Source organism: Pseudophryne corroboree, chromosome 3 (assembly GCF_028390025.1).
Source record: "Pseudophryne corroboree isolate aPseCor3 chromosome 3, aPseCor3.hap2, whole genome shotgun sequence".
Classification (NCBI taxonomy): Eukaryota; Metazoa; Chordata; class Amphibia; order Anura; family Myobatrachidae; genus Pseudophryne; species Pseudophryne corroboree.
The window spans coordinates 78,054,532-78,078,644 of record NC_086446.1 but is presented as its reverse complement, the minus strand read 5'-3'; the positions used below and the strand labels follow the sequence as shown (position 1 = coordinate 78,078,644).

The following is a 24,113-nucleotide window of genomic DNA, read 5'->3' as shown; positions in this document are numbered from 1 at the left end:
TATAAAATATATAATATAATAATGGACAGTGTCGTAATTATTTACTGTATGAATTTATTTATTTTTTTAAAAGGTTCTTATGTGAAATTAACACTGTGAATTGGGAGTGTATATATATATATATATATATATATATATATATATATATATATTAGTGCTGGGCAAGATAACGCGTTATTAACGCGTTAACGCCATAAGGCAATAACGGCGATAATATTGTTAACGCTGCTGCGCCGGAAGAAGCTGCTCTTTAGCATTTAGTTTTTAGTTAGATAGGTAGCGATTAACTTAGAAGTCCTAACTAAGTTACCCAGCTCTGGCCAGCGCGCGCTACGGGATCCCACCGCGGCGCAGCTCCCGCTTGTGTTCTAAGCTAGAACACAAGCGGGAGCTGCGGTGGGACTGGGTGAGTGGGATCCCGTAGCGCGCGCTGGCCGGAACTGGGTAACTTAGTTACGCGGCTGAGGAGAAACCTCGGTCGCGTGGGTTGCAGCGAGCAGGGCAGCCCTTCTCTTCTCTGGCGGGCGCCGCTGTGGGACTGGATGAGAATGGTCCCGCAGCGTGCGCGCTGACCGGCGCGCAAGTATCAGGGACAGCGCAGGAAGCACTTCTCACCGGCGGCTATTCACTGGTTCTATCAACGCCGCTGTGGGACTGGATGTGACGGGTTTATGTACATTGGGGCTGATATTGCTTATATTAACAGGAGAGTTAGTGGATGGGATTGGAAGTTTGGGCTTCCTTCGTTCATTAAGGTCTCCCTGCTGAGCTATTATACTCCCTTTTATTGCTGGGGTGCCTAATCTGCTATAAACAAAAAATACAGTTTTGTTTTTTTTTATAAATTTTATTTATTTAAAAATGTTTTCACAGAAAATGGAGAAAGGAACCGAAATCTTACATGGACATTTTCATTTTAAATCTCTACCAGATGGCACAGTTGATAAAACCAAAGTTATTTGTAAACACTGCAAAGCTGAATTTTCTTATCACCGGAGTACTTCGAGTCTGAAGTATCACTTAAATGCAATACACACCGTTGATGCCAGCAACTCACCCACCCACACAAACAGTGGAGGCAAGCTTCGGCAGACTACATTGGATACAGCGTATGGGAGAAGTATAGATAAACAAAAGCAAGAACAGCTAACAAATAACAGCGAAGTGGATAGCTACAAACTGCAGGCCAATTAGTATTGTGGAAGATGTCGGTCTGAGGAACGTTCTTAGGATCGCAACGAATGACAGCACGTATGAGCCTCCCCTCAAGACGCACCATCACAAGAAGAATACATGACTTGTATGAAAATGAGGACAACAAAAGCGATGGCGTTACAATGTGTACCACATGTTGCTCTCACTGGAGATTACTGGACATCGCTGGGTAACCATAATTACCTCGGAGTTACAGTGCATTATATTGATGAGCACTGGGAGCTACATTCACATGCTCTGACTGTAATGAAAACAGAAGAGAGACATTTTGCTGAAACGTGCGCTGAACATTTTATTCATGTTGCACAGGAGTAGAACATTTCAGATAAAGTCGGCACACTTAGCACAGATAGTGCAAGAAATATGATTTCTGCTGCAAGACACCTGCCTTTTGAACATGTCCCCTGCACTGCGCACAGTCTCCAGCGTTCTGTCACAGTACTACAGAACAGTGCGTTTGACAATGTCCTGGCCAAATGCAGAAAACTTGTAGGCCACTTTAAACACAGTCCAGCAAGTGCTGCAGAATTACAAAAACAACAATTTCAACATAGACAAAATAAGGAGTCGCTTATACAAGATATTCCAACCAGATGGAATTCGACTCTGGACATGATAAAAAGTGTCTGTAGAAATGAACAGCCACTGAGGGATGTCCTCACCACACACAACACCAAGATTGCCATGCCAACTACAGCTGAAATGGACAAACGGCAGAGGTTGGAAACGCTACTGGAGCCCTGCAGGTATATTTTACATACTTCATATATTTCATTTTTCCACTGTCCTGTCTGTAAAAAATATAGCATGACTGGGATGTAGTTAGGTAGGTTTAGGCACTTACTGGTGGTGTGTAGGAAGCAGGGAGGGTTAGGGTTAGTAGGGAGCAGGGAGGGTTAGGGTTTGGCTGCATGGAGGGAGAGTTAGGGTTAGGCAGCACCAGCGGACTTTTAGGGTTAGGCACTATGCAGGGAGGGTTAAGGGTAGGGAGGGTTAGTATACTTACCGGGGACTTTTGGGTATCTGGATTCCAGGATGCCGCTGTCGGTCTTCTGGCCACCAGCATTCTCCCGTACCCAAAGAAATGGGTTTGATTTTTTTTTGCTGTTGGTATGTGGCTGAACTTCTGGGAGGAGAAAAGTATGTTTCATGCTCTGTGGTTCTGCCTGCTTTTTGCCATCTCTCTCGGGTCATGGAGAGTTCAGATGATGACCCAGCCTACGTTGTCAAATTTAAGTCTACATTCAGAACAGACCTGGAGACACGCAAAGAAAATGCCAACATTGCATATCTGAAGATTGCTACCGCATTGGACCCTAGATTCAAGGACCTCAAGTGTATACCCAGAGCTGAGAGGGGTGAGGTGTGGGCCTTAGTCACCAACTTACTAAAGGAACAGAGGTTTGTTGCAGAGAAACCTGTGGAAGCAACAACATCAGAGCCACCAAATAAAAAGTTAGCCCTATTGGCTGCTTCATCAGAGTCTGATTCTGAACAGGAGGAAGATTCAGTTGAGAACAGTGTGCGTCGATTCAGAGCGGAGCCCACCATCAGTACAGAGTCCTGTCCATTAGAGTGGTGGTCCAAACATGCAGGCTCACACAGCAGGCTGGCCTCCATTGCACAGAAGTACTTGGCCACACCTGCAACATCAGTACCCTGTGAAAGGTTGTTTTCTCTTGCTGGTCATATTGTACAGAAGAAGAGAGTTTCTTTATCATCTGAAAATTTAAATAACCTTGTGTGTCTTAGCAACTGGCTTGGTGCAGAGGAGTAAATAGGTTACACACCTAAAATATATCTGTCCAATCTGGTGGGAACAAAAATCTGGGTAAGAAAACAGATTTAGATTCTCAGAAGACATATTTTATTTTTTAATTTTTAACGTTTTTTAAATGCTACTGTGTTAAGGGAAAACTGCAAACCAAATGTTTTTGCAGTGTTTAATGTTATTGCACTGTTGTTCATATAGAAGTACTAAAAGTGCGCAATACACCACTTTTGAATTCATTATTGACTTTAGTCGGCTAACAATACGATTAATCGCTATTAATCGCATGAAATCCTGCGATTAATTGCGATTAAAAATTTTAATCGTTGCCCAGCATTAATATATATATATATATATATATATATATACACTGCTAAAAAAAATAGAGGGAACACTAAAATAACGCATCCTAGATCTGAATGAAAGAAATAATAAGAATTTACTTACCGATAATTCTATTTCTCATAGTCCGTAGTGGATGCTGGGGACTCCGTCAGGACCATGGGGAATAGCGGGCTCCGCAGGAGACAGGGCACATCTAAAAAAGCTTTTAGGTCACATGGTGCGTACTGGCTCCTCCCCCTATGACCCTCCTCCAAGCCTCAGTTAGGTACTGTGCCCGGACGAGCGTACACAATAAGGAAGGATCTTGAATCCCGGGTAAGACTCATACCAGCCACACCAATCACACCATACAACTTGTGATCTGAACCCAGTTAACAGTATGATAACAAAACGAAGTAGCCTCTAAAAAGATGGCTCACAACAATAATAACCCGATTTTTGTAACAATAACTATGTACAAGTATTGCAGACAATCCGCACTTGGGATGGGCGCCCAGCATCCACTACGGACTATGAGAAATAGAATTATCGGTAAGTAAATTCTTATTTTCTCTAACGTCCTAGTGGATGCTGGGGACTCCGTCAGGACCATGGGGATTATACCAAAGCTCCCAAACGGGCGGGAGAGTGCGGATGACTCTGCAGCACCGAATGAGAAAACTCCAGGTCCTCTGTAGCCAGAGTATCAAATTTGTAAAATTTTACAAACGTGTTCTCCCCTGACCACGTAGCTGCTCGGCAAAGTTGTAATGCCGAGACTCCTCGGGCAGCCGCCCAAGATGAGCCCACCTTCCTTGTGGAGTGGGCCTTTACAGATTTAGGCTGTGGCACGCCTGCCACAGAATGTGCAAGTTGGATTGTGCTACAGATCCAACGTGCAATCGTCTGTTTAGACGCAGGAGCACCCATCTTGTTGGGTGCATACAATGTAAACAACGAGTCAGTTTTTCTGACTCCAGCTGTCCTTGAAATATATATTTTTAATGCTCTGACAACGTCCAGTAACTTGGAGTCCTCCAAGTCGCTAGTAGCCGCAGGCACCACAATAGGCTGGTTTAAGTGAAATGCCGAAACCACCTTAGGGAGAAATTGAGGACGCGTCCTCAATTCTGCCCTGTCCGAATGGAATATCAGATATGGGCTCTTGTATGACAAAGCTGCCAACTCTGAAACTCTCCTGGCAGAAGCCAGGGCCAACAGCATGGTTACCTTCCATGTAAGGTATTTTAATTCTACCGATTTTAACGGCTCAAACCAATGAGATTTGAGAAAATTTAGAACCACGTTCAAATCCCACGGTGCCACTGGAGGCACTATTGGGGGTTGTATATGTAGTACACCTTTGACAAAAGTTTGTACTTCAGGCACTGACGCCAATTCCTTCTGGAAGAAAATTAATAAGGCCGAAATTTGAACTTTAATAGACCCCAATTTTAGGCCCATAGACAATCCTGCTTGCAGGAAATGTAAGAATCGACCCAATTGAAATTCTTCCGTTGGAGCCTTCTTGGCCTCACACCACGCAACATATTTTCGCCAAATGCGGTGATAATGTTGTACAGTCACTTCCTTCCTAGCCTTAATCAAGGTAGGAATAACTTCCTCTGGAATGCCCTTTTCTTTTAGAATCCGGCGTTCAACCGCCATGCCGTCAAACGCAGACGCGGTAAGTCTTGGAACATACAAGGTCCCTGCTGAAGCAGATCCCTTCTCAGAGGTAGAGGCCACGGATCCTCCGTGAGCATCTCTTGAAGTTCCGGATACCAAGTTCTCCTTGGCCAGTCCGGAGCCACCAGTATCGTTCTTACTCCTCTTTTCCGTATAATTCTCAGCACCTTTGGTATGAGAGGCAGAGGAGGGAACACATACACTGATTGGTACACCCACGGTGTTACCAGAGCGTCCACAGCTATTGCCTGAGGGTCTCTTGACCTGGCGCAATACCTGTCCAATTTTTTGTTGAGACGAGACGCCATCATGTCTACCTTTGGTTTTTCCCAACGGTTCACAATCATGTGGAAAACTTCTGGATGAAGTCCCCACTCTCCCGGGTGAAGGTCGTGTCTGCTGAGGAAATCTGCTTCCCAGTTGTCCACTCCCGGGATGAACACTGCTGACAGTGCTATGACATGATTCTCCGCCCAGCGCAGAATCCTTGCCGCTTCTGCCATTGCACTCCTGCTTCTCGTGCCGCCTTGTCGGTTTACGTGGGCGACTGCCGTGATGTTGTCGGACTGGATCAACACCGGCTGACCCTGAAGCAGCGGTTTTGCCAGACTTAGAGCATTGTAGATCGCTCTTAGCTCCAGTATATTTATGTGAAGAGACGTCTCCAGGCTTGACCACACGCCCTGGAAGTTTCTTCCCTTTGTGACTGCTCCCCAACCTCGTAGGCTGGCATCCGTAGTCACCAGGACCCAGTCCTGTATGCCGAATCTGCGGCCCACTAACAGATGGGCAGTTTGCAGCCACCACAGGAGAGACAACCTTGTTCTTGGTGACAGTGCTATTCGCTGATGCATGTGCAGATGCGATCCGGACCATTTGTCCAGCAGATCCCACTGAAATGTCCGTGCATGGAATCTGCCGAATGGAATCGCTTCGTACGAAGCCACCATCTTTCCCAGGACTCTTGTGCATTGATGTACTGACACCGTTCCTGGTTTTAGGAGGTTCCTGACAAGTTCGGATAACTCCCTTGCTTTTTCCTCCGGGAGAAACACTTTTTTCTGAACCGTGTCCAGAATCATTCCCAGGAACAGCAGACGAGTTGTCGGGGTCAATTGAGATTTTGGAAGATTCAGAATCCACCCGTGTTGCTGGAGCACTACCTGGGTTAGTGCTACACCGACTTCCAGCTGTTCTCTGGGCTTTGCCCTTATCAGGAGATCGTCCAAGTAAGGGATAATTAATACGCCTTTTCTTCGTAGAAGAACCATCATTTCGGTCATTACCTTGGTAAAGACCCGAGGGGCCGTAGACAAACCAAACGGCATCGTTTGAAACTGATAATGACAGTCTTGTATCACGAACCTGAGATACCCTTGGTGTGAGGGGTAAATTGGGACATGCAGATAAGCATCCTTTATGTCCAGGGACACCATGAAGTCCCCGTCTTCCAGATTCGCTATCACTGCTCTGAGTGACTCCATTTTGAACTTGAATTTCTGTATGTACAGGTTCAAGGATTTCAGATTTAGAATAGGTCTTACCGAACCGTCCGGCTTCGGTACCACAAATAGTGTGGAATAATACCCCTTTCCCTGTTGTAGGAGGGGTACCTTGACTATCACCTGCTGAGAATACAGCTTGTGAATGGCTTCCAAAACCGACGTCCTTTCTGAGGGAGACGTTGGTAAAGCAGACTTTAGGAACCGGCGAGGTGGAAACCTTTCGAACTCCAGCATGTAACCCTGAGATATTATCTGCAGGACCCACGGGTCCACTTGTGAGTGAGCCCATTGATTGCTGAAAATCTTGAGTCGACCCCCCACCGTTCCTGGGTCCGCTTGTAAAGCCCCAGCGTCATGCTGATGGCCTTGTAGAAGCCGGGGCGGGCTTCTGTTCCTGGGCAGGGGCTGCGTGCTGCCCTTTCTTACCCTTTCCTCTGCCTCTCGGCAGATAAGACTGTCCTTTTGGTCGCTTTTTATAGGAGCGAAAGGACTGCGGCTGAAAAGACGGTGTCTTTTTCTGTTGTGAAGGGGTCTGAGGTAAAAAGGTGGATTTGCCGGCAGTTGCCGTGGTCACCAGGTCCGAAAGACCGACCCCAAACAATTCCTCTCCTTTATATGGCAATACTTCCATATGCCTCTTGGAATCCGCATCACCTGACCACTGTCGCGTCCATAAACTTCTTCTAGCAGATATGGACATCGCGCTTACTCTTGATGCTAGAGTACAAACATCCCTCTGAGCATCTCGCATATAAAGAAAAGCATCCTTTAATTGCTCTAGAGTCAATAAAATACTGTCCCTATCCAGGGTCTCAATATTTTCAGTCAGAGAATCCAACCACACTACCCCAGCACTGCACATCCAGGCTGAGGCTATTGCCGGTCGCAGTATAACACCCGTATGTGTGTATATACTCTTCAGTGTAGTTTCCAGCCTCCTATCTGCTGGATCCTTGAGGGCGGCCGTATCAGGAGACGGCAACGCCACTTGCTTTGATAAACGTGTGAGCGCCTTATCCACCTTAGGGGGTGATTCCCAGCGCGCCCTAACCTCTGGTGGGAAAGGGTATAATGCCAACAACTTCTTTGAAATTAGCATTTTTCTATCGGGGGTAACCCACGCTTCATCACACACATCATTCAATTCCTCTGATTCTGGGAAAAATACAGGTAGTTTTTTCACCCCCCACATAATACCCCTTTTTGAGGTACCAGTAGTATCAGAGAGCTGCAAAGCCTCCTTCATTGCCGTGATCATATAACGTGTGGCCCTACTGGAAAATACGTTTACTTCCTCACCGTCGACACTAGATTCATCTGTGTCGGTACCGGTGTCGACTGACTGAGGTAAGGGACGTTTTACAGCCCCTGACGGTGTCTGAGATGCCTGAACCGGTACTAACTGGTTTGCCGGGCGTCTCATTTCGTCAACTGACTTTTGTAATGTGCTGACATTATCACGTAATTCCATAACCAAAGCCATCCATTCCGGTGTCGACTCCCTAGGGGGTGACATTACCATCATCGGCAATTGCTCTGCCTCCACACCAACTTCGTCCTCATACATGTCGACACACACGTACCGACACACACAGCAGCCACACAGTGAATGCTCTATTGAAGACAGGACCCTCCTAGCCCTTTGGGGAGACAGAGGGAGAGTTTGCCAGCACACACCAAAAGCGCTATACAGTATATAACAACCCTAGAAGGTGTTGTTTTTATATATGCGCTCTCAATATATATTTATATCGCCAATTTATGCCCCCCCTCTCTTTGTTACCCTGTTTCTGTAGTGCAGTGCAGGGGAGAGTCGTGGGAGCCTTCCTCACCAGCGGAGCCGTGCAGGAAAATGGCGCCGAGTGCTGAGGAGAATAAGCTCCGCCCCTTTTCCGGCGGGCTTTTCTCCCGGTTTTTCTAATAAACTGGCCTGGGTTAAATACATACATATAGCCTTAATGGCTATATGTGATGTATTTATTTGCCTCTAAGGTACTCTATATTGTTGCCCAGGGCGCCCCCAGCAGCGCCCTGCACCCTCCGTGACCGAGATCCGTGAGCTGTGTAGCAACAATGGCGCACAGCTGCAGTGCTGTGCGCTACCTCTATGAAGACTGAAGTCTTCTGCCGCCTGTTTCCGGACCTCCGTTCTGCCGTTCTTCAGCGCCTGTAAGGGGGATCGGCGGCGCGGCTCCGGGACGAACCCCAGGCTGACCTGTGTTCCGACTCCCTCTGGAGCTCAGTGTCCAGTAGCCTAAGACTTCAATCCTCCTGCAGGCAGGTGAGTTGCAAGTCTCTCCCCTAAGTCCCTCGTTGCAGTGCTCCTGTCGCCAGCAGGAGACACTGATTAGAAACCTAAAAAAAAACTTTTCTAACTAGCTCTTTAAGAGAGCCACCTAGATTGCACCCTCTCGGACGGGCACAAAAACCTAACTGAGGCTTGGAGGAGGGTCATAGGGGGAGGAGCCAGTACGCACCATGTGACCTAAAAGCTTTTTTAGATGTGCCCTGTCTCCTGCGGAGCCCGCTATTCCCCATGGTCCTGACGGAGTCCCCAGCATCCACTAGGACGTTAGAGAAATTCTTATTAAATACTTTGTTCTTTACATAGTTGAATGTGCTGACAACAAAATCACACAAAAATTATCAATGGAAATCAAATTTATTAACCCATGGAGGTCTGGATTTGGAGTCACCCTCAATATTAAAGTGGAAAAACACACTACAGGCTGGTCCAACTTTGATGTAATGTCCTTAAAACAAGTCAAAATGAGGCTCAGTAGTGTGTGTGGCCTCCACGTGCCTGTATGACCTCCCTACAACGCCTGGGCATGCTCCTGAGAAGGTGGCGGATGGTCTCCTGAGGGATCTCCTCCCAGACCTGGACTAAAGCATCCACCAACTCCTGGACAGTCTGTGGTGCAACGTGGCTTTGGTGGATGGAGCGAGACATGATGTCCCAGATGTGCTCAATTGGATTCAGGGCTGGGGAACGGGCGGGCCAGTCCATAGCATCAATGCCTTCGTCTTGCAGGAACTGCTGACACACTCCAGCCACATGAGGTCTAGCATTGTCTTGCATTAGGAGGAACCCAGGGCCAACCGCACCAGCATATGGTCTCACAAGGGTCTGAGGATCTCATCTCGGTACCTAATGGCAGTCAGGCTACCTCTGGCGAGCACATGGAGGGCTGTGCGGCCCCCCAAAGAAATGCCACCCCACGCCAATACTGATCCACTGCCAAACCGGTTATGCTGGAGGATGTTGCAGGCAGCAGAACGTTCTCCTTGGCGTCTCCAGACTCTGTCACGTCTGTCACGTGCTCAGTGAGAACCTGCTTTCATCTGTGAAGAGCACAGGGCGCCAGTGGCGAATTTGCCAATCTTGGTGTTCTCTGGCAAATGTCAAACGTCCTGCACGGTGTTGGGCTGTAAGCACAACCCCCACCTGTGGACGTCGAGCCCTCATACCACCCTCATGGAGTCTGTTTCTGATCGTTTGAGTAGACACATGCACATTTGTGGCTTGCTGGAGGTCATTTTGCAGGGCTCAGGCAGTGTTCCTCCTGTTCCTCCTTGCACAAAGGCGGAGGTAGCGGTCCTGCTGCTGAGTTGTTGCCCTCCTACGGCCTCCTCCACATCTCCTGATGTACTGGCCTGTCTCCTGGTTGCACCTCCATGCTCTGAACACTACGCTGACAGACACAGCAAACCTTCTTGCCACAGCTTGCATTGATGTGCCATCCTGGATGAGCTGCACTACCTGAGCCACTTGTGTGGGTTGTAGGGAGGTCATACAGGCACGTGGAGGCCACACACACTACTGAGCCTCATTTTGACTTGTTTTAAGGACATTACATCAAAGTTGAATCAGCCTGTAGTGTGTTTTTCCACTTTAATATTGAGGGTGACTCCAAATCCAGACCTCCATGGGTTAATAAATTTGATTTCCATTGATAATTTTTGTGTGATTTTGTTGTCAGCACATTCAACTATGTAAAGAACAAAGTATTTAATAAGAATATTTCATTCATTCAGATCTAGGATGTATTATTTTAGTGTTCCCTTTAATTTTTTGAGCAGTGTATATGTATATATATATATATATATATATATATATATATTCACAGGAACCGTCCACACTCTGGCCTTATCCACAGATGCTGGGGTGGCTTCCAAACAAAAATGAATCCTCAAGATCCATTAGTACAAATATATCCAATAAAGTAGGAGCACTCACCAGTCTTCATAATATTCTGATTTTTATTAGCAGCAAGACATCAATAGAGGGGTGTAATCAACGTTTCGGTTCCCAGTGGAACCTTTGTCAAGATCATAGAGCACAATAAGTGGTCCCCTTATAAACCCTAAAGTGACCCTCCCCCTAATTAATGTAATTATGGTTTATCAAGTAATCCACCAACATCAAACATCTAAAATCTACATGTAAAGACACTACATAGACAAACACAACATATACATAAAAGAAAGAATCCATAGTTACCGGATAGACACATGATTCACTACTACCCGCTGTACTCAGCGGTAAACTTGCGGCGTGCGCTTCACTGCGCACTTGACTTCCGGCATCTGGAACGCAAGTTCCGGACACCTGACCGGAAGTGCTCAATATCATCACTCGAATCTCACATAGAATACCGGCTCACAATAATCCAGTCTCCATGGAGACGTGACAACAAATCAGAAGGATTTGTAACCAGAGCAGCATCTTAAAAATGTTTGTTAATATGGTGTAGCCAAATTGTGAGATATTGAAAGAGGCAAAATAGTGAACCTTACATGTGTCTATTCGGAAAGGTCACACAAAGTCAGCAGCACGTGAACTATAGTAAATTCTAGCAAAATCTGATCTCTAGAGTATAATTAATAACTCAAAATGAAATGAATATAAACCTGGGCATGGACACAGACCGTCCACTTAAAGGAGCCACAGAAAGCAAAAAAATTAAAAATATAATAAATTTTCTTGATGTAACTGTCTATGCCACAGAGACTGGGTATGGACACAGACTGTTCAGGAAGTCCACAGATCGCAATGCTTTATTACATTTTGGTAGCCATCACCCAGGCTCGCTTAAACAGAATATGCCGATTTCACAATTTTTGCGAGTGCTCCGAAATAACTCAGAACCCGATACAGCCAAGATACAAATGGAAGAGATGAAATTAAAATTTTCCTCTAGGGGTTATAGTCAACAGACTATTGACAATTGTATACAAAAAGCTTTAAAGATTTTCTCAACAGGAAATGTCAGGAAACAATGTAGGCCGCAAAATCCCTTTGTGGTCTCAACAACATTTGACACTGCGGGTCCTGTGGTTCGACGAGCAGTTAAAAATCTCTGGCCGGTGGTTAAAAGTGATCCAGTCCTGTGCAAGCATTTACCAGCTAAGCCTCTCATTAGCTTGAGAAGAGGACGAAATCTAAAGGATATTCTCATGCAACCAGATAGACCATTAAGATCAGAATCTGATTCTTGGCTATCAGTACAAAAGAAGGGGTGTTATCGATGCGTGAATTGCACGACTTGCAGGAGCATGACCTCCGGAGAATATTTCCACCATCCACATACAGGACAAAAAATTAAGATCAGCCAGCGAGTGAGTTGTACCTCTGACTTTATCATCTATACACTTACGTGTCCATGTTCCCTGATGTATGTGGGCAAAACGGTGCGTCCATTCCGTGAAAGGATGGCGAATCACCGCTTGTCCATCAGAACAGCACTAAGTGAGGGACATTCGGATAAGCCTGTTGCTAGGCACTTTTTTGAGGCGAAACATACTCTGGCTTCATTGAAATGTATGATTATAGATCGTATAGCTCCTTTAAAGAGAGGTGGGGATAGAGCAAAATTATTGCTCCAACGCGAGGCTTCATGGATCTTTCGACTGGACACTATACGCCCCAAGGGCCTGAATGAGGGCATCCAATATGGCATCTTTCTGGAATGAATTTTCATGGACATATGGAATAAATATCTGCTTTTTCTTTTTATTATATTTTTCATTTTTTTGCTTTCTGTGGCTCCTTTAAGTGGACGGTCTGTGTCCATGCCCAGGTTTATATTCATTTCATTTTGAGTTATTAATTATACTCTAGAGATCAGATTTTGCTAGAATTTACTATAGCTCACGTGCTGCTGACTTTGTGTGACCTTTCCGAATAGACACATGTAAGGTTCACTATTTTACCTCTTTCAATATCTCACAATTTGGCTACACCATATTAACAAACATTTTTAAGATGCTGCTCTGGTTACAAATCCTTCTGATTTGTTGTCACGTCTCCATGGAGACTGGATTATTGTGAGCCGGTATTCTATGTGAGATTCGAGTGATGATATTGAGCACTTCCGGTCAGGTGTCCGGAACTTGCGTTCCAGATACCGGAAGTCAAGTGCGCAGTGAAGCGCACGCCGCAAGTTTACCGCTGAGTACAGCGGGTAGTAGTGAATCATGTGTCTATCCGGTAACTATGGATTCTTTCTTTTATGTATATGTTGTGTTTGTCTATGTAGTGTCTTTACATGTAAATTTTAGATGTTTGATGTTGGTGGATTACTTGATAAACCATAATTACATTAATTAGGGGGAGGGTCACTTTAGGGTTTATAAGGGGACCACTTATTGTGCTCTATGATCTTGACAAAGGTTCCACTGGGAACCGAAACGTCGATTACACCCCTCTATTGATGTCTTGCTGCTAATAAAAATCAGAATATTATGAAGACTGGTGAGTGCTCCTACTTTATTGTATGTATATATATATATATATATATATATATATATATATATAACTAATATAAATGATTCTATAGAGTAAATTAAGACATTTTTGTTTGTACACTCATGTTCTTACGTGTTTATTTATCTATATATATTGTTTTAATTTCTTATGTCCACAGACGTGTATTGCTGTCTCCATGTTATATAGAATAAGTTTATACTTAAAGAATGAAGTAAAATAGATGTATTTATTTCTTTATTTATAAAATACAAAAAAACACAAAAAAACCCAGGGGTGAATAATAATAATAATATCAATAATAATAATAATAATAATCTATAGATTTCTATTAGCAAGATATTTATTTATTTACTTATTTATTAAATCTGCCTTCTGGGTTTATTATAATAAACAGGTATAATTAATGGTCTTTCGTTATGATTATTAGTATGTATTACTTTGTATTCAAATGGGATGAATAATGCTCTGTTTTATACACAGACACCTTTAAATGAGAGAAGTGGATCCTCAGCTGATTGCACTAATGAGCTTCTGGTCTCTATAAGAACTGAGACTGGAAGGGTCTGGTTATTCTTTTCCCCTCTGAAGAAACGACCGGTGCCTTTGGTCGAGAAACACGTCAGGGTATAGGCTGTGGGACTCCTGCCTTTTCCACGGACACATACATTTACGGCTCTGCATTGCATTGCACCGCTCTCTTCAATTTTGGAGCCACCAGCAGTGGTCCTCCTGCAAACGGGGACCGTTGCTAACAACCATTTTATCCACAAGTGATCGGTGTAACCAGCCAGCGCGAGGAGACTCCCAGCGCCGCCGGTTCGAATCACCTTGGAAGCGGTAAGCCGTAACCACTCCAAACATCTCTCTCATTGCCATCTGTAGACAGCGTGTGACGGAGCCGCTGCATTTAGATTAACTTCTTGGAAGCCGTACAAACAGCAGTGCACTTGCTATTAGAGACTTGAAAACTTTTCACTCCAATGAATTGCAACTATATATCAAAGAGTGAAGTCTTGCACTAGCTATTTGAACTAGTCTGTGGATTACGGAGCTAAAGGAAAAAAACGGTTATATTTATTTATACTATCGGATACATTTTATTGCCATATCAAAAGGAGAACTTTGTGTCCAGTCATTTTTTTGTGAATTTTAGGTTAGAGGATCCTATTTATTAAATTTATTTTAATGTATGTACACATATGCAAAATAATTTGTGATTTTATTGATTTAATACCCAGTGGTTATGGGTTTCTATAGATCAGTATAGTAAATACTATTAATTAATCTGTTTGCGCTCTCTATTTTTTCAGTGCTATACAGGGTTGCTAATACCCTGGTTTGTAAGAACAGCATATCAGCACAGGTTCAATTAGGGCGCCTTTCTTCTGGTGGTTTTTTTGGGAACATTACTACCACACAAAAAAAAATCAGCATGATACTCTGTTTCATAGTGGAGAAAAGAAATCATGAAGTTGACGTTTAATTCCTGTTGTACCGCATACATAATTAACACAAGAAATCATGAAATTTAAAAACTTAAACATAACTTGAGTCCATAACTTATTTAATGTCAAAGAATACAAGGTAATACATCAGGTACAGCAGTTTTACGAAGATGATGAATATTCTCGGATGTGCCCTGGAAAGAACGTCTGTTCCTGGAGGAAAAAGGATTCACAAACAGAAAAGGTTACTCCTAGTAAGCTTGAAAAAGCTTTATCTTGCTTTCAAATACTGTTTTCCAGACATTCAAGTTGGATTGTCTAAGGTTTGTTCCTTATGACCTACATGGTGTGTTAGTGTTGCGGCAAGAGGTATGCATTCTATGTGTATTTGCGAAACTCACCAAAACGTAAAAAAAATATTTGTTTCTGCTCTACTACTGAAGATGGACTACAAAGACCTAACTAAAAATCCTGGTTTGTTCTTCAGTCTCAAAAACTTGTATGCTTCATCAGTGTGATAAATTTCCAAGTCTGGAAGCCTTCAGAAAAAATAGTTGAAAAACATTTTCATAATATTGATATGGATGATGAGGACACAGAGGGTCCACACTGACCAAAGTAAATTGGTTACTAGTACTGTGGAACAATTCCATGAAGTTATTTGTAGTGCTGATGCCCATCTGTATACAGCAAAGTCGCAGGCTGAATACCTACGCCAGTTGAAGGAAACCATTCGCTCAAAAACAGAAGCTATGTGTTACTAGATTTTGCAGAAAATGATTAATGTGTGTCAGGATGCAATTCAAGGATTCCACTAGGACACTTCACAAGCAACACTTCACCCATTTGCTGTATACAGATAGCCATGCTCATCTATAACGCAATGCGTGCGCACTGTGTACGCATTGAAGGATAGTGTGAATGCACTGTGCTGCAACTGATCACAGCCGGCATTCGCTCCATAGGCTTTCATTGACGTGCAGAAGCGTGCATTTGCAGGCACACTTTATTATTATTAACAGTTTCTTATATAGCGCAGCATATACCGTTGCACTTTACAATTAGAACATCAGCAATAGAACTAAAAACAGGCAAAAAACAGACAGAAAGAGGTAGGAAGGCCCTGCTCGCAAGCTTACAATCTATTTGGAAATAGTCATTGATACACAAGGATAGATGGTATCTGTTGCATAATGGTCCACTAGATTGTTAGGTTCTTAACGGGTTGTATGATATGATCACCCAGCAGTGTTGGAAGACAAAATATGTGAGGTAATGTGTACTGTATAGAGAGGATGTAATTAGATAGGGAAGCATTGAAGATTATGTGGGTGGGTCTAGAATTTGATATAGGCTTGTCTGAAGAGGTGAGTTTTAAATGTTTGGAGACTAGAGGTGAGCGTTATTGTGTGTGGGAGGGCATTCCACAGAGTTGGTTAAGTATATATCAAGGGGGTCATTCCAAGTTGATCGTAGCTGTGCTAAATTTAGCACAGCTACGATCATGTTCCCAGACATGCGGGGGGACGCCCAGCACAGGGCTAGCCCGCCCCGCATGTCTGTCTGCCCCCCCGCACAAGTACAAAAGCATCGCACAGCGGTGATGCTTTTGTACTTGTTGAGTAACTCCCGGCCAGCGCAGATCCTGCGGCTGACCGGGAGCTGCTCGTCGCTGTGTCGCGTCACGCAGCTGCTGCGGCCCGCCCCCAGCATGGTCCGGCCACGCCTGCGTTGGACGGACCGCACCCCCAAAACGGCGTCCAAGCGCCGCCGTGCTGCCCCCTCCTGCCCAGCGACCGCCTCTGCCTGTCAGAGGCGTTCGCTAGAGAACGACGACCTTCGGCCGTCCGGCATGCGCCGGTGCACTCCAGCGCATATGCAGTTCCGACCCGATCGCTGCGATAAACTGCAGCAAGCGATCGGGTTGGAATGAACCCCAAAGTCCTGTAATTTTGAGTGGGAACAAGTAATACGTGTGGATGAGAGACGCAGATCTTGTGCAGAGCGGAGAGGTCGGGTAGGGAGATATTTTGAGATGAGTGAAGAGATGTATGTTGGTGCAGTTTGGTTAATAGCCTTTATGTAAGTAAAAGTATTTTATATTTAATACGGCAGAATACCGGTAACCAATGGAGGGACTGACAGAGCGGATCTGCAGCCGATGAACGTCTAGCGAGGAAGATTAGCCTTGCAGCTGCATTCAGAATGGATTGTAGGGATGACAGCATATATTTGGGAAGACCAGTTAGGAGACTATTACAATAATCAATGCAGGAGATAATGAGAGCATGGATTAGAGGTTTTGCAGTGTCTTGTGTAAGATAAGGACGTATTTTGGATGTTTTTTTAGATGCACGTAATATGATTTAGAGACAGATTGAATGTGTGGAACAAAGTACAGTTCTGAGTCAAGAATGACACCTAGGCCGCAAGCTTGTGAGGAAGGTTGGATAGTCGCATTATCAACAGTTATGGAGATATCAGGTTGGTAAATACTCTTGGCTGGCGGGAAAATAATTCTGTTTTGGAAATGTTGAGTTTGAGGTGACATCCAAGATGAAATGGCAGACAGTCATTCAGTGACACAGACCAACAGAAATGGTGATAAATCTGGGGAGGATTGGTAGATTTGAGTATCATCAGCGTACAAATGATACTGAAATCCGAAGGGGCTTATTAGTTAACCAAGAGATGAGGTATAGCTTGATAAAAACAGAAGACCTAGGACTACCTCCACTGATAGAGGTAGAGAAGAGGAGGTAGAATCAGAGACGTGAACACTGAGAGAGCAATTAGATAGGTAGGATGAGAACCAAGTAAGGGCTGTGTCCTGAAGGGATTTTAGGGTTTGTATGAGAAGAGAGTGGTTAACAGTGTCAAAAGCAGCAGAGAGATCTAGAAGAATAAGTAGTGTGTAATGGCCTTTCGATCTAGCAGTGACCAGATCGTTCACTACTTTGGTCAGTGCCATCGCTGTGAAGTGTTGGGCACGAAAGCCTGACTGAAGTGGGTCCAGTAAGTTGTGGGAGAGAAGAAAGTGTGTAAGGTGAGTATAGGCAGGTCTCAAGTAGCTTGGAGAGATATGGGAGCTGAGAGATGAGACAGTAGTTAGTGTTTGGATCAGAATTGTGTTTTTTTCAGAATGGGAGTAATCACTGCATGCTTAAACAGAGAAGGAAAGATACCAGTAGAGCGAGAGAGAGATTACAGATTTTAGTTAAGGTTGGCATAAGCACAGGAGACAAAGTTTTTCTGACTTGTGAGGGTATAGGACCAAGAGGAGAGGTAGTGGAGTAGGAGGTTGAAAATAAGAATTTACTTACCGATAATTCTATTACTCATAGTCCGTAGTGGATGCTGGGACTCCGTCAGGACCATGGGGAATAGCGGGCTCCGCAGGAGACAGGGCACATCTAAATAAAGCTTTTAGGATCACATGGTGCGTACTGGCTCCTCCCCCTATGACCCTCCTCCAAGCCTCAGTTAGGTACTGTGCCCGGACGAGCGTACACAATAAGGAAGGATCTTGAATCCCGGGTAAGACTCATACCAGCCACACCAATCACACCGTACAACTTGTGATCTGAACCCAGTTAACAGTATGATAACAACAAATGAAGTAGCCTCTGAAAAGATGGCTCACAACAATAGTAATAACCCGATTTTTGTAACAATAACTATGTACAAACATTGCAGACAATCCGCACTTGGGATGGGCGCCCAGCATCCACTACGGACTATGAGAAATAGAATTATCGGTAAGTAAATTCTTATTTTCTCTAACGTCCTAGTGGATGCTGGGACTCCGTCAGGACCATGGGGATTATACCAAAGCTCCCAAACGGGCGGGAGAGTGCGGATGACTCTGCAGCACCGAATGAGAGAACTCCAGGTCCTCCTTAGCCAGAGTATCAAATTTGTAAAATTTTACAAACGTGTTCTCCCCTGACCACGTAGCTGCTCGGCAAAGTTGTAATGCCGAGACCCCTCGGGCAGCCGCCCAAGATGAGCCCACTTTCCTTGTGGAGTGGGCCTTTACAGATTTAGGCTGTGGCAGGCCTGCCACAGAATGTGCAAATTGGATTGTGCTACAGATCCAACGTGCAATCGTCTGTTTAGACGCAGGAGCACCCATCTTGTTGGGTGCATACAATATAAACAACGAGTCAGATTTTCTGACTTCAGCTGTCCTTGAAATATATATTTTTAATGCTCTGACAACGTCCAGTAACTTGGAGTCCTCCAAGTCGCTAGTAGCCGCAGGCACCACAATAGGCTGGTTCAAGTGAAAAGCCGAAACCACCTTAGGGAGAAAATGAGGACGTGTCCGCAGTTCTGCCCTGTCCGAATGGAAAATCAGATATGGGCTTTTGTACGATAAAGCCGCCAACTCTGAAACTCTCCTGGCTGAAGCCAGGGCCAATAACATGGTTACCTTCCATGTAAGGTATTTTAAATCTACCGATTTTAGAGGCTCAAACCAATGAGATTTGAGAAAATTCAAAACTACGTTCAAATCCCACGGTGCCACTGGAGGCACCATTGGGGGTTGTATATGTAGTACACCTTTGACAAAAGTTTGTACTTCAGGAACTGACGCCAATTCCTTCTGGAAGAAGATTGATAAGGCCGAAATTTGAACTTTAATGGACCCTAATTTTAGGCCCATAGACAATCCTGCTTGCAGGAAATGTAAGAATCGACCCAATTGAAATTCTTCCGTTGGGGCCTTTTTGGCCTCACACCACGCAACATATTTTCGCCAAATGCGGTGATAATGTTGTACAGTCACTTCCTTCCTAGCCTTCATCAAGGTAGGAATAACTTCCTCTGGAATGCCCTTTTCTTTTAGAATCCGGCGTTCAACCGCCATGCCGTCAAACGCAGACGCGGTAAGTCTTGGAACATACAAGGTCCCTGCTGAAGCAGATCCCTTCTTAGAGGTAGAGGCCACGGATCCTCCGTGAGCATCTCTTGAAGTTCCGGATACCAAGTTCTTCTTGGCCAGTCCGGAGCCACTAGTATTGTTCTTACTCCCCTTTTCCGTATAATTCTCAGTACCTTTGGTATGAGAGGCAGAGGAGGGAACACATACACTGACTGGTACACCCACGGTGTTACCAGAGCGTCCACAGCTATTGCCTGAGGGTCTCTTGACCTGGCGCAATATCTGTCCAATTTTTTGTTGAGGCGAGACGCCATCATGTCCACCTTTGGTTTTTCCCAACGGTTCACAATCATGTGGAAGACTTCTGGATGGAGTCCCCACTCTCCCGGGTGAAGGTCGTGTCTGCTGAGGAAATCTGCTTCCCAGTTGTCCACTCCCGGGATGAACACTGCTGACAGTGCTATGACATGATTTTCCGCCCAGCGCAGAATCCTTGCCGCTTCTGTCATTGCTCTTCTGCTTCTCGTGCCGCCTTGTCGGTTTACGTGGGCGACTGCCGTGATGTTGTCCGACTGGATCAACACCGGCTGACCCTGAAGCAGCGGTTTTGCCAGGCTTAGAGCATTGTAGATCGCTCTTAGCTCCAGTATATTTATGTGAAGGGACGTCTCCAGGTTTGACCACACGCCCTGGAAGTTCCTTCCCTGTGTGACTGCTCCCCAGCCTCGTAGGCTGGCATCCGTAGTCACCAGGACCCAGTCCTGTATGCCGAATCTGCAGCCCTCTAACAGATGGGCACTCTGCAACCACCACAGGAGAGACAACCTTGTTCTTGGTGACAGTGTTATCCGCTGATGCATGTGCAGATGCGATCCGGACCATTTGTCCAGCAGATCCCACTGAAATGTTCGTGCATGGAATCTGCCAAATGGAATTGCTTCGTAAGAAGCCACCATCTTTCCCAGGACTCTTGTGCATTGATGTACTGACACAGTTCCTGGTTTTAGGAGGTTCCTGACAAGTTCGGATAACTCCCTTGCTTTCTCCTGCGGGAGAAACACCTTTTTCTGAACCGTGTCCAGAATCATTCCCAGGAACAGCAGACGTGTTGTCGGGGTCAATTGAGATTTTGGAAGATTCAGAATCCACCCGTGTTGCTGAAGCACTACCTGGGTTAGTGCTACACCGACTTCCAGCTGTTCTCTGGACTTTGCCCTTATCAGGAGATCGTCCAAGTAAGGGATAATTAATACGCCTTTTCTTCGTAGAAGAACCATCATTTCGGTCATTACCTTGGTAAAGACCCGAGGAGCCGTGGACAAACCAAACGGCAGCGTTTGAAACTGATAATGACAGTCTTGTATCACGAACCTGAGATACCCTTGGTGTGAGGGGTAAATTGGGACATGCAGATAAGCATCTTTTATGTCCAGGGACACCATGAAGTCCCCTTCCTCCAGATTCGCTATCACTGCTCTGAGTGACTCCATCTTGAACTTGAATTTTTGTATGTACAGGTTCAAGGATTTCAGGTTTAGAATAGGTCTTACCGAACCGTCTGGCTTCGGTACCACAAATAGTGTGGAATAATACCCCTTTCCCTGTTGTAGGAGGGGTACCTTGACTATCACCTGCTGAGAATACAGCTTGTGAATGGCTTCCAATACCGACGTCCTTTCTGAGGGAGACGTTGGTAAAGCAGACTTTAGGAACCGGCGAGGGGGAGACCTTTCGAACTCCAACATGTAACCCTGAGATATTATCTGCAGGATCCACGGGTCCACTTGTGAGCGAGCCCACTGATTGCTGAAAATCTTGAGTCGACCCCCCACCGCTCCTGAGTCCGCTTGTAAAGCCCCAGCGTCATGCTGATGGCTTTGTAGAACCCGGGGCGGGCTTCTGGTCCTGGGCAGGGGCTGCTTGCTGCCCTCTCTTACCCTTTCCTCTGCTTCGCGGCAGATAAGACTGTCCTTTTGGTCGCTTGTTTTTATAGGAGCGAAAGGACTGCGGCTGAAAAGACGGTGTCTTTTTCTGTTGGGAGGGGGTCTGAGGTAAAAAAGTGGATTTGCCGGCAGTTGCCGTGGCCACCAGGTCCGAAAGACCGACCCCAAATAATTCCTCTCCTTTATATGGCAATACTTCCATATGCCTTTTGGAATCCGCATCACCTGACCACTGTCGCGTCCATAAACTTCTTCTGGCAGATATGGACATCGCGCTTACCCTTGATGCTAGAGTACAAATATCCCTCTGAGCATCTCGCATATAAAGAAACGCATCCTTTAATTGCTCTAGAGTCAATAAAATACTGTCCCTATCCAGGGTATCAATATTTTCAGTCAGGGAATCCAACCACACTACCCCAGCACTGCACATCCAGGCTGAGGCTATTGCCGGTCGCAGTATAACACCAGTATGTGTGTATATACTCTTCAGTGTAGTTTCCAGCCTCCTATCTGCTGGATCCTTGAGGGCGGCCGTATCAGGAGACGGCAACGCCACTTGCTTTGATAAACGTGTGAGCGCCTTATCCACCCTAGGGGGTGTTTCCCAGCGCGCCCTAACCTCTGGTGGGAAAGGGTATAATGCCAATAACTTCTTGGAAATTAGCAGTTTTCTATCTGGGTTAACCCACGCTTCATCACACACGTCATTCAATTCCTCTGATTCTGGAAAAGCTACAGGTAGTTTTTTCACCCCCCACATAATACCCCTTTTTGAGGTACCAGCAGTATCAGAGATCTGCAAAGCCTCCTTCATTGCCGTGATCATATAACGTGTGGCCCTATTGGAAAATACGTTTGTTTCTTCACCGTCGACACTAGATTCATCTGTGTCGGTACCCGTGTCGACTGACTGAGGTAAGGGACGTTTTACAGCCCCTGACGGTGTCTGAGACGCCTGAGCCGGTACTAACTGGTTTTCCGGCCGTCTCATTTCGTCAACTGACTTTTGTAATGTGCTAACATTATCACGTAATTCCATAACTAAAGCCATCCATTCCGGTGTCGACTCCCTAGGGGGTGACATCACCATTACCGGCAATTGCTCTGCCTCCACACCAACATCGTCCTCATACATGTCGACACACACGTACCGACACACAGCAGCCACACAGGGAATGCTCTAATCGAAGACAGGACCCTCTTAGCCCTTTGGGGAGACAGAGGGAGAGTTTGCCAGCACACACCAAAAGCGCTATAAATGTATATAAACAACCCTAGAAGGTGTTGTTTTTGATATAGGCGCTTTTAATATATCAATATCGCCAAATTATGCCCCCCTTCTCTTTGTTACCCTGTTTCTGTAGTGCAGTGCAGGGGAGAATCCTGGGAGCCTTCCTCACCAGCGGAGCTGAGCAGGAAAATGGCGCTGAGTGCTGAGGAGAATAAGCCCCGCCCCTTTTTCGGCTGGCTTTTCTCCCGGGTTTTAAGAAAACTGGCCTGGGTTAAATACATACATATAGCCTTAATGGCTATATGTGATGTATTTTTCGCCACTAAAGGTATTTAATATTGCTGCCCAGGGCGCCCCCAGCAGCGCCCTGCACCCTCCGTGACTGAATCAGTGAGACGTGTAGCAACAATGGCGCACAGCTGCAGTGCTGTGCGCTACCTTCATGAAGACTGAGGAGTCTTCTGCCGCCTGCTTTCCGGACCTCCGATCTTCAGCGTCTGTAAGGGGGGTCGGCGGCGCGGCTCCGGGACGAACCCCAGGATGACCTGTGTTCCGACTCCCTCTGGAGCTAAGTGTCCAGTAGCCTAAGACTCCAATCCATCCTGCACGCAGGTGAGTTGGAAATCTCTCCCCTAAGTCCCTCGATGCAGTGATCCTGTTGCCAGCAGGATTCACTGAGATTTAAACCTAAAAAAACTTTGTCTAAGCAGCTCTTTAGGAGAGCCACCTAGATTGCACCCTTCTCGGACGGGCACAAAAACCTAACTGAGGCTTGGAGGAGGGTCATAGGGGGAGGAGCCAGTACGCACCATGTGATCCTAAAAGCTTTATTTAGATGTGCCGTCTCCTGCGGAGCCCGCTATTCCCCATGGTCCTGACGGAGTCCCAGCATCCACTAGGACGTTAGAGAAAAGAGTGTTGCTACTTCATCTTCAGTTGTGGGATCAACTGAAGAGAAAGTGCCAGAGGGTTCATGTAGGGAATTGAGCAGGTCACTGGCTGAGTTAGAGTATCCCATTTCATCTAGGATTTTATCAATCTTATCTTTGAAGTAGGAAGCAAGTTCTTGTGCACGAATAGTAGCTAGTGGGGGAGGTGAGGGACGGTTAAGATTTAAATGTATTACACACTTCCCGCAAGGCAACAATTAGCGTGGCTACATCTGTTTTTTATTAGGCAAGACGATTGTATGACACTTTAAAAACTGTTTGAGTCTGTGTGTTATTAGCGATACCTGTGACCATATAGCCATAACTGTGCATGCCTTCATTACGTGGTTATGACACACTTAGCAGAACTACTGCAAGCAGTGGAAACTCATCACTGT

The 24,113-nt window shown here is 45.5% G+C and overlaps 1 protein-coding gene and 1 pseudogene across 1 annotated transcript in view; one reads left to right on the top strand and one right to left on the bottom strand.

The window, feature by feature from the left end:
- LOC135054802 (uncharacterized) overlaps positions 1-14,560 on the top strand; it is a 79,339-nt gene extending 64,779 nt beyond the window's left edge. The window contains exon 7 of the mRNA XM_063958150.1: positions 13,757-14,560. Coding sequence (XP_063814220.1) covers positions 13,757-13,906 — 150 coding nt within the window. The 3' untranslated portion in view covers positions 13,907-14,560. The remainder of the gene's footprint in view (positions 1-13,756) is intronic.
- LOC135057182 (oocyte zinc finger protein XlCOF7.1-like) overlaps positions 1-24,113 on the bottom strand; it is a 156,130-nt pseudogene that overhangs the window by 104,859 nt on the left and 27,158 nt on the right.